The sequence below is a fragment of the Neopelma chrysocephalum genome, unplaced genomic scaffold (assembly GCF_003984885.1).
Source record: "Neopelma chrysocephalum unplaced genomic scaffold, ASM398488v2 Primary Assembly neopelma1_170, whole genome shotgun sequence".
NCBI classification, from domain to species: domain Eukaryota; kingdom Metazoa; phylum Chordata; class Aves; order Passeriformes; family Pipridae; genus Neopelma; species Neopelma chrysocephalum.
In genome coordinates this window covers 356,880-367,316 of record NW_020897832.1, presented here as the reverse complement: position 1 = coordinate 367,316, position 10,437 = coordinate 356,880, and the positions used below count along the sequence as shown (strand labels likewise).

Genomic DNA, 10,437 nt, shown 5'->3' with positions numbered 1-10,437 from the left:
TTTTGGGGTGCAGGTTTTGGGGTGCAGGGTTGAGGTGCAGGTTTTGGGGTGCAGGTTTTGTGGTGCAGGGGGACACTTCTCATGAAGCTGAGCTGTGTGGTGCTGCAGAACCCCTGTTGCTGCCCCAGCCAGGGTCCCACGCCCCGGGGCAGAGCTGGGCTCTGTGGCCCTGGGGCCAGGCAGGGGTCCCAGAGGGGCCAGGTTCCCACCAGACAGTGGCTGCCACGGGCTGGGCTGGGCAGGCACCGAGGGACCCCGGGACCAACCTGCCCTGGCCACGGTGGGCAGCGGCCCCAGAGCTCCTGCTGGGCCCCACATCCCTCCCCACAGGGATCCTCACATCCCTCCTCACAGGGATCCCACGTGTCAGTCAGTGGAGGGCCCTGATCCCTCCATCCCTCCCAGGGCCACCCTCATCCTGGCCAGTCCCTGGAGAGATCCAGTGCCCTTGCCCCGGGCAGGAGAGGCAGGACACACATTCCACAGTTTATTTCCGTTTGATGGTGGGATGTGAAGGGGGGCCGTGGGTGCCCACCCTGGCAGAGCCGGGCGGGGGGTCCCGCCGTGGGGCTCCTCTCCCCCAGCCATGGTGCAGCTCCCACCCTGTGGGGCTCCGAGGGGGCCCGGGGGCACTTTGGGATGCGCTGCCCTCCTTGGGCACCCCCGAGTAGGTCATGGGCAGGGGGTGCCTGGGGGTGGTGGTTCCGTCAGGCAGCGTTGCCCAGGACCAGCACGCTCATGAGGAAGACCATGAGGAAGAAGATCCACATGAAGAACCGATCCGTGACCTTGGCCACCCTCTTCCAGTCGCCGGCGCGGCGCTGGTTGGCGCGGTGGCGGCGGAAGCAGCCGGCGATGTACCCCACGTTCCTCAGCAGGGCGTCGTGGTGGCACGGGCAGCGGCCCCGGGGGCAGCCCCCGGCCTCGGCCCCCACCTCCCCCTGCCCGGGGCTCTCCCACGGCCCCCCGGCGCCGTCCCCCCCGTTCCCCCGCCCTCCCGGCGCCCGCGGGGGGCTCTTGCAGCTCTCGCCCACCTCGTGGACGCAGCAGAGCCGGGCCATGTGGTGCAGGATGAGCCGCCGCGCCCAGGGGGGCACGGGCCGGGCCCCCGGCCCGCAGTGGTGGATGTTCATGATGAAGATGGTCAGCGCCGTGGAGGCCGTGATCATGGTCATGGTGGCGATGTAGTACTTCCCTGACGGGGCGGGGGGCGCTGGCACTGGGCTGGGGGGGTCCTCACCCACCCCACACCACAGCCCTTCCCCTGGTAGGGGGTCCTCACCCCCCTCGCCCCCCATAGCCCTTCCCCTGGCAGAGGGTCCTCACCCCCCACACACCACAGCCCTTCCCCCTGGCACAGGGTCCTCACCCCCCACACACACACACCCCACAGCCCTTCCCCCCCGGCAGGGATTCCTCACCCCCCACACCACAGCCCTTCCCCTGGCAGAGGGTCCTCACCCCCCTCACACACCACAGCCCTTCCCCTGGAAGGGGTTCCTCACCCCCCACACTACAGCCCTTTTTCCCCTCGCAGGTACCCCCCCAGACCCCCGTCCCAGCCCCCCCGCCCCAGGGGCCGCTCCCTGTGCCCTCACCGATGAGCGGGACGCTCTCCGAGGGCGGCATGCTCTCCGCCACCAGCAGCTGGAACACGGTGAGGGCCAGCAGCACCGTCACCCCCAGCGACACCTTCTCCCCCGAGTCTGCGGGCAGGTAGAAGCCGAGGGGCGCCAGGAAGGAGACCATGATGCAGGGCAGGAGCAGGTTGAAGATGTAGAAGGAGGCGCGGCGGCGCAGCAGCAGCGTGTAGGTGACGTCGGGGTAGGGCTCGGAGCAGCAGCCGTAGGTGACGACGTTCCTGGTGGCCGGCATGCCCAGCACCTCCCACTCCACGTTCTCCACAAAGTCCGTCAGGTCCCCGCTGTCCAGGCGGTTGCGGAGGTCGATCTGGTTCCCGTTGTAGGTCCAGGAGCCGAAGGTGAGGCGGCAGCGCTGCCCGTCGAAGGGGAAGTAGGACACGTCCACCTTGCAGGAGCTCTTGGTGATGGCAGGCGAGTCCCACATGATGAGCCCGTCCGAGCGCAGCACCACGTTGGTCTCCATGGAGCCCCCGAAGTGCTCGTCGGCGCTGGGGGAGGAGGAGGAGGAGGGAGGGACGGCCGTAGGGCCAAGGTGGGCCCCGGGCCGAGCCGTGTCCCCTCCCCGTGTCACTGGAAGCCCCCGGCTGCCCTCACGGTGGGGAGGGTCGGTCCCAGGCACCCCGGGCTGCTGCAACCCCCCCGGCCCCACATCACCCGGTCCGTGTGACCATCTCCTGCATCACCCACACCGGGACCCTCCTGCTCCCACCCCACGTGCAGCCCCCCAGCCCCAAGGCTGGCAGTACCCGGGGCAGCCCCCCGGCCCCAGCCTGAGCCCCCCCGGGCCCTGGGAGCAGCCGGGGAGGGGCCGAGCACGACCCACTTGTTGTAGAGGATGATGTCAGGCCGCCAGACGTAGCTGCTGGGGATGCGGATGCTGTCGATGCCGCCGTAGTCGTCCTTGTCCCAGGTCAGGTGGGCGTCCAGCCAGGCCTGGCGCACCCACAGGTACGAGGTGAGCACCTGGTTCCTCTCGTCCTGCCGAGGGCAGAGGGTGGGCACGGGCCGATGGCCCCCGGTGCCACCCCCGCCCCCCTCAGCCCCCAGCCCGGTGGCCTCTCCGAGTGTCCCGAGGGGCTGAGGCGGCTCCGAGGGGCTCCTGCTGGTTTGAGGAGGTTGGAAATGTCTGAGCTGAGCTCTGAGGCTCCACGGGGGCCGAGCTCATTGAGGGGGGGAGGTTGTGCTGGTTTTGGGGGGTCTGAGCCGTCTCCAAGCGCTCTGAGCCGGCTCGGGGGCGGCCGGGCTGGTTCGGGCGGGCTCTGGGCAGGTTTCAAGGGCTGAGCATCAGCGGGGGCGGAGCGGGACCCACCGGGGCAGAGCCGAGCCCGGGGCCGGGCACTCACCATGTCGATGATCTGGGACAGGGTGACCTGCAGGGTGACGTTGAGCGCCCGGTCCGTGTCCTCCACGGGCCGCAGGGCGCTCGAGTAGTTGGCGAACAGTTCGTGGAGCAGCTTGTAGGCGAACCTGCCCTGCGCCCCCCGGCAGCCTGGGGGGGGCCCCGGGGGGGGGCGGGGGCGGCGGGGGGGGGGCGGGGCCCCCCCGGGGGGGGGCCGGGGGGGGGGGGGGGGGGGGGGGGGGGGAGCACACCGGGACCCCCGGCCCTCCTCGCTGCCAGCCTGAGCCCCCCACCCCCCCGGGATGCCCCGTGTGCGGGACGCTGCTCGCGGGAGCCATCGGATGCTCCCCCCGCACCCAGAGGGGGGGTCCGCACCCAGAGGGAGAGTCCGCACCCAGAGGGGGATCCCGCACCCAGAGGGGGGGTCCGCACCCAGAGGGGGGGTCCGCACCGCTCGCTGCTCACCCGGGGCCAGGAGGACGCCGGCCAGGCAGAGGCAGAGGCAGAGGCGGAGCAGCCCGAGCGCTCCGGGCTCCATCCCGCCGAGCAGTCCCGGGGACACGGGGGGGGGACCGGAGTGACGTCAGGGCCGGGACAGGGCGGGGGGGGGCACGGCCCCCACGGAGACCCACAGCGAGGGGGTGCGGAGGGACCCCCGAGGGTCCCCGGCTGGGACGGGGCGGGGGCCGGGGTGGGGTTTGGGTGCCGAGGCACCGCCGGCGGCCACACGATGATACCTGTGGGCTGCTCCTGCCCGAGCCCCGGGAATGCCTCTTCCAGCGGCACCTGGAGCCATCGGGGCAGGGGGAAGAGCCGAGGGCGGGCGCTGCAGCCCCTGGGGTAGAGGGACCCCCGTGCACAAAGGACATCCCGTTCTGCAGTCTTAGAAAAGAGCAAGGAAAGGGAAGAGGCAGATTATTCCCTTTTGGTGAGAAGAAAACCCCGGGAGGTTAAAGGACACGGCCCAGGAGACAGAGCAGGAGTGCTCCTGTCACAGGAGCAGCCCCCCGCTCCATCCCTGGGGAATCCAGAGCATCCCCCCCCCTGCTCCATCCCTGGGGAATCCGCCGCCTCCCCAGCCCCTCCTGGCACGTTTCCCGCGCCGGGCCCCGGCAGCAGGTGCCGAGCGGTTTTGAGGCCGGAGGTTTTGTTTCCAGGCGGTGAATTATTCATCCCCAGCCCGTGTCCCGCCGGGCCCGGGGCCGCACAGACCCAATTACAGTAATGGAAGGAGGGGAGGGCAGAGGGACCCGGCTCCTGCACACGGACAGTGTCACCTGAACGTGCCACCGTGCCAGGGGCAGGGACACCTTCCACCAGAGCAGGAGCCTCCAGGCACCGTCCAGCCTGGCCTTGGATTCTTCCAGGGATCCAGGGGCAGCCACAGCTTCTCTGGGCAACCTGGGCCAGAGCCTCCCCACCCTCCCAGGGAAGGATTCTTTCCCCATCTCCCATCTCACCCTGCCCTCGGGTAGTGGGAGGCCATTCCCCCTTGTCCAAAGTCCCTCTCCAGCTTTTTCACAAGCCCCTTTCCGTGCTAAAGGGCCCCAATGTGGTTTATTCGGGCTCCCCAACCCCCTCCTCGAGACAGGGGTGACTTTTCCTCCCAGGGCTCTGAGGGAGCCTCCCCTGACCCCCACTAAAGGCACGTGGGATCGTGTCAGACACCTCAGCTGAGCTGTGCCCCCACCAAGGGACACACCCCTGCGAACCCCAGCCCTCCCTCAAAAAGCAAAGGAACCCACGGGAATACTATAAACATTTTATTTATTATTTTCAAAAAGACAAGAAAATAATCTAGAGCATTTATTTATACCTTTTTAATAAAAACCTTTCGATACTCCTCATGCATGAAGACCTTCCGTGGCCCCGGGGCGGCGCCGGGGCCGGGCCGGGAATGCGACGGGACCACGGCCGCTCATCCCGAGCGCTCCCGGGTCAGTCCTGTCCCCGATCCTGCCCTGCCGGGGGGCTCAGGGGGTGCCCACGGCCAGCTCCCGCAGGTAGGCCTGGGTGAGCCCCCGCAGCTCCTCCAGGGCGTAGTCCTCGGGCATGGGCAGGCGGCCGATGTGCGGGGCCAGCAGGCGCAGGGGGGGCACGCGGGGCTCAGCCGGGCCCGGGCCCTGCTGCAGGCTCAGCACCGCCCGCAGCACGTTGGCCACGCGCTTGGCCATGTCTGAAACACGGAGAGAGAGAGACAAGGGCTGCAGCAAACCCATGTCTGAAACATGGACAGAGAGAGAGACAGGGGCTGCAGCAAACCCATGTCTGCAACACGGGACAGAGAGAGAGAGGGGCTGCTGGGGGCTGTGGCAAACCCGTCACACCGGGCAAGGGCAGCACAGCCACTGCTCTGTAGCACAGGGACAGGGCTGCCCCCTCAGCACAGGGACAGAGCAAACGGCCTCAGGCTGTGCCAGGGAGCTTTATGTTGGATATGGGGGAAAATTCCTACCCTGAAAGGGCTGGGGGGGCTCAGCCTGGAGCAAAGGAGGCTCAGGGGGGACCTTCTGGCTCTGCAACCCCCTGACAGGAGGGGGGAGCCGGGGGGGGGGTCGGGCTCTGCTCCCAGGGAACAAGGGACAGGAGGAGAGGGAACGGCCTCCAGCTGTGCCAGGGGAGGCTCAGGTTGGATATTGGGAAGATTCTTTCCTGGATGGGGCTGTCCAGGCCTGGCACAGCTGCCCAGGGCAGTGGTGGAGTCACATCCCTGCGGGGATTTAACAGCCACGGGGATGTGGCACTTGGGGACAGGGTTAGTGGTGGCCTTGGCAGTGCTGGGGGAGAAACTGAACTCAGGGATCTTGGAGGGTTTTCCAAGCTCAGTTATTCTGGGATACAGCTGCAGGGCAGGAGGCAGCCAGGCTGTGGCACTGGGGTGTCACGTACCCGACTGAGCCAGGCGGTCCTTGGCGTTGTGGCACTGCAGCTGCTCTATCCTGTTGCACAGGGACGTCACTTTGGTGTGTAACCGCTCCAGCTCGTAGGTGGAACAATCCAGCTGGAAGCAAACAGGGCAGTCACTGAGGCAGCAGAACCACAGCCCTGGGGCCCTCGGAGCCAAACAACCCACCAGGGAACACTGGTCACCAAAACCTGCCTGAACTGAACACTGGAATGGGGAAAGGGGAGGCCTGGACTGCAGCTGGAGGGGATGGACACAGAGTGCTGGCTTTGTCCCTTCCCTTTCCCTTCTCACTGTCACACACCCACAGAGCACGTTTGCAGGGCAGAGCCCAGCCCTGGCTGCCACAGCAAACACCAAATCCCCATTTTCAGAGATGCCCCACGTTCTGTTTGAAGTGTCTGCCAAAGGGAAGCACCACCTGCCCCTGAACAGAGGAACAGCTGATCCTTAGAGCCAGACTGTGAGAGCTCCCCCAGTGCAGGGAAACACCCCCTGGATTGAGCCCCTCACCTGCTGAATCCTGTCCAGCATCTCATTGACCCGGATGTAGTCGAGGTAGACCAGCCCTGCCAGCTCCCAGTCCTGGATGAGGGCGCTGCGCTCCGGAGGGGACAGGTCTTCCAGGAACCCCTTCAGGTACTTGTAGTTCTCGTTGATAATTGCATCTGAAGAGAAAAGGGGTCAGGAACAGAGGCCACCCTGCGTCCCACAGCAGGGACACCCCCAGGACTGACACCTCTGCCCCAGGGGCACAGACCCACCTGAGGCCAAGTGCCTGACAACCAGCTTGTGGCACTGGTTCCAGTGCCCAGCCTTGAACAGGAAAAGGGCCTCCTTGTGCTTGTCCCCCTCCATCCTGGCCCGGACGGCCTTGGCCTCGTGGATCCAGTGTGGGGGGAGGCAGAGCCGCTGTGTCAGGAAGGTCTCCTTGGCCCAGGACTCGGGGATGTCGGCGAGGGCGCAGTGCCGGCCCAGCAGCTCCCGCACGGCCTTCTCCCGGCACCTGGCATGGACAGGGTGGGCTCAGGGGGCACCCTCCTGCCACCCACGGGCACCCCAACACCACAAGCGGGGCGTTGGTCCCTCCCAACCCAACCCAACCCAACCCACTCTGGCACTCTATATTCAGTACAGGTTAACCCCTAAGAAATCATCGCTGGTGTTTCAGAACAGCTTAAATGTTGCCAACTTCAGAACTTTTAAGTCTGGTCCCAGGCCCCCCTGAAAGTAAACGTTCAGGCTCGATTTGAAGTTATCCCTTGAGGAAAAATAGTATTGAAATGTATTAATTTGGGTTGGGAGGGACATTAAAGCTCATCCAGTTCCACCCTGTGCCACGGGCAGGGACACCTTCCAATAGGGAAGGGCACACCATCAAGGGGGAATGGCTTCCCACTGCCAGAGGGCAGGGTGAGATGGAAGATTGGGAAGGAATACTTCCCTGTGAGGGTGAGGAAGCCCTGGCCCAGGTTGCCCAGAGAAGCTGTGGCTGCCCCTGGATCCCTGGAAGTGTCCAAGGCCAGGTTGGACGGGGTTTGGAGCAACCTGGGCTGGTGGAAGGTGTCCCTGCGTGGAATGAGATGAGCTTTAAGGTCCCTCCCAACCCAACCCCCTCTGGGATTCTCTGATTTTCACAAGTGTCATGAAGCTCTCCAGGGGCAGAGTTTGCTGTGGGAGAAGCCACAACAACCCCATGTCTCCGGGACAGACTGCAGCTGTTCCCAGGCCAGCAGGAGCCAGGAGGGTCACTCACTGCGCGTCGGGCTCGTGCAGCATCACGAACACGGCCCATTCCCAGAGCCCCTCGCTCTCCAGCTGGGCAGCAAAGCTGGTGTTGAGCACCCCCCGGCTCTGCTGGGACAGGTGGCAGTAGTTGAGGGCCCTCAGCACCTCCCACAGGTGCCAGCTGAGGCGGAAATCCAGCGGGTCACACGTGACACTCCGGGGGTCCAGCAGCTGGTCCAGGTCGTAGCACCTGGAGGGGAGAACACCGGTGACAGAGAGCTCCCTGTGCCCACAGAATCACATCAGGAATCCATGCTGCTCAGCTCCTGCCCTTCACCCACCTCCAGCTACTCCATGTATGTGATTTACATCAAAGTAGGGCTTTGGTTTGCTTTTTTAAAAGGAAAAATAATAGGAGAAACTGTTTAAATCCTTTTGAGCCTGCAGCCAGACTGTCAGCCCTTGTCCTCTGCATGTGCTCCCTGCAGATTTCTCACTGCCAAAGAGGCAGCTAGGGAGAAGCCTCACTACACTCTTCAGACAGACACAGCACCTAAACCCCCACAAATGTGCCCCAAAGCTGAGGGTTCCCCACCTCTACCATCCCCAGGAGTGACAGTGTCACCCCCTTCTGTCAGGGGGTACATGTGGGGCTCGTTTTGGACTGCTCCAAGTGCTTCTGGCTGATTTCACCCCCCTGGCTTGGGAACTCAGGAAGCCACTGACTGATCATGGGTTTTCTAAATCCTCTTTGACCTCTTTGCCCCCTTACCTGTCGCTGTAGAGCTTTAGCAAATGGAAGCAGACGTCTCTCAGGGGCCTTCCTGCATTGTCATCTTCTTCAACCACACACCCAGAGTCCTCCAGGTAAGGGGGCAGGGGACAGCAGGCGTATTTCTCACACTCTGAGGTGTTCTGGGGGAATAGTTTTAACAAGTGTAAAGATAATATTCTGAACTGAATTCCACAGGTCAGCAGACTCAGGAGAATCTCTCTGCTCCAAAGCAGGTGCAACCAACTGCACCTGCAGCTGGAATTCCCACAGAACTCCAGCCCAGCATGGAAAAACTGAACTCAAAATGCTCTGGCAGGTTCACATTTCACACTGAGCCCCACTGGCTGGAGGCACAGCCAGCTCTCACACACACAGCCTGTACTCCTGAAGGGTTTTATAGCTGGAAAACCACAGATGACTCGATGGAAGGAAAGCTGGTGCATCCCTGTGAGCCTCCTCTCTGTAGCTGAGCAGAGTCTGGACAGGCAGGAGCAGCACTGACCACACTGAGTCAGCCAGAGCAATGCTACAGGAAGATTTCCCTGCAGTTCAGTATTTTGAAGTGCTGAACACTTTATCCTGACACACAGAGAACTCTGAATACTGCAAGAGAACATCAGTGACAAGTCCCCAGCCGTGCTGGGCTGCTGGAGGCAGCGGGATGGAGGCTGAGCTGCCTTTAGTTAAATGATTAAACACCTTTTTCAGCAGAGCCCTTTGTCCTCTGACACAGAGCTGAGCTCTGCACAGCAAACAGGGCTCTGCATAATGCATGGGGCCAGGCTGGGCTGGGGGACAGTGCTGGGGAGCAGGGGGGGCTCACACGGGGCTGTTGGACACTGCAGGGAGCTGTGCATTAATGTTCTCAACGGGAAAACAGCCTGCCTGGCTCCAACAGCCTTCCTGCTGCTGGGCACTGTCCCTCTGCCTCGTTCTGTCCAGCTGTCAAGCACCTGGAAACACTCCAGCATGGGTCTTCTCCTCAGAATTTATGATGCTGTAGAATCCCAGACTGGTTTGAGTTGGGAGGGACCTTAAAGCCCATCCAGTGCCACCCCTGCCATGGGCAGGGACACCTTCCACCAGCCCAGGTTGCTCCAAGCCCCGTCCAACCTGGCCTTGGACACTTCCAGGGATCCAGGGGCAGCCACAGCTTCTCTGGGCACCCTGGGCCAGGGCCTCCCCACCCTCCCAGGGAAGGATTTCTTCCCAATATCCCATCTAATCCTGCCCTCTGGCAGTGGGAAGCCATTCCCCCTCGTCCTACACCCAGTGCCACACTCAGTCCCTTGGCAGCGATACCTGGCTGCTCACAGGAGCCTCAGTGCAGCACCAGACAGGTGGTGGCACCCTGAGGGTCTCCTTTTGGGCAGGTGAGTGACCCACCTGGAAGGCAGACTCGTACATGGCCAGAGCCCTGGAGATGGAGGCCGTGGGAGGCAGGAGGTACCAGAGGTGCACGGCCACGCAGCGCTTCCAGTCCAGCAGCGAGCACACGTTGATGCTGATCCTCTCTGACAGCTGCCACACCTGGGAGACAACCAGCACAGCTGGGAAACCACCACAGCTGGGAAACAACCAGCACAACTGGGAAACAACCACACCTGGGAGACAACCACCACAGCTGGGAAACCACCACCACAGCTGGGAAACAACCAGCACAGCTGGGAGAGAACCGCCACCGCTGGGAAACAACCACAGCTGGGAAACCACCACCACAGCTGGGAAACCACCACCACAGCTGGGAAACCACCACCACAGCTGGGAAACCACCACCTCACCAGTCACACACCTCGGACCCCACTGACCAGCTCAGGCCCCACTGACCGTTCCGGCCCCACTGACCCATTCCAGCCCCACTGACCCATTCCAGCCCCACTGACCCATTCCAGCCCCACTGACCCATTCCAGCCCCACTGACCGTTCCAGCCCCACTGACCGTTCCAGCCCCACTGACCCATCCCGGCCCCACTGCCCATCCCGCCCCACTGCCCATTCCAGCCCCACTGACCCATTCCTGCCCCACTGACCCATTCCTGCCCCACTG

General features: G+C 63.9%; 2 protein-coding genes across 4 annotated transcripts in view; both read right to left on the bottom strand.

Moving 5' to 3' along the window:
• Positions 1-595: 595 nt before the first annotated feature.
• On the bottom strand, positions 596-4,159 carry CHRNA10 (cholinergic receptor nicotinic alpha 10 subunit). The gene is made up of 6 exons (XM_027701856.1): positions 4,054-4,159; positions 3,448-3,514; positions 2,987-3,132; positions 2,467-2,621; positions 1,599-2,131; positions 596-1,195 (listed from the first exon to the last, which is right to left on the bottom strand). Exons 1-6 carry the CDS (start codon positions 4,153-4,155, stop codon positions 708-710), a joined length of 1,491 nt encoding a protein of 496 aa, XP_027557657.1. The 5' UTR covers positions 4,156-4,159; the 3' UTR covers positions 596-707.
• A 616-nt stretch (positions 4,160-4,775) lies between these two features.
• NUP98 (nucleoporin 98) overlaps positions 4,776-10,437 on the bottom strand; it is a 29,518-nt gene continuing 23,856 nt past the window's right edge. For all 3 annotated transcript variants that reach the window (XM_027701838.1, XM_027701840.1, XM_027701841.1), the window contains 7 exons: positions 9,777-9,920; positions 8,388-8,530; positions 7,644-7,865; positions 6,652-6,893; positions 6,401-6,555; positions 5,872-5,983; positions 4,776-5,158 (listed from right to left, as the gene is read on the bottom strand). In XM_027701838.1, coding sequence (XP_027557639.1) covers positions 4,956-5,158; positions 5,872-5,983; positions 6,401-6,555; positions 6,652-6,893; positions 7,644-7,865; positions 8,388-8,530; positions 9,777-9,920 — 1,221 coding nt within the window. In that variant the 3' untranslated portion in view covers positions 4,776-4,955. The remainder of the gene's footprint in view (positions 5,159-5,871; positions 5,984-6,400; positions 6,556-6,651; positions 6,894-7,643; positions 7,866-8,387; positions 8,531-9,776; positions 9,921-10,437) is intronic.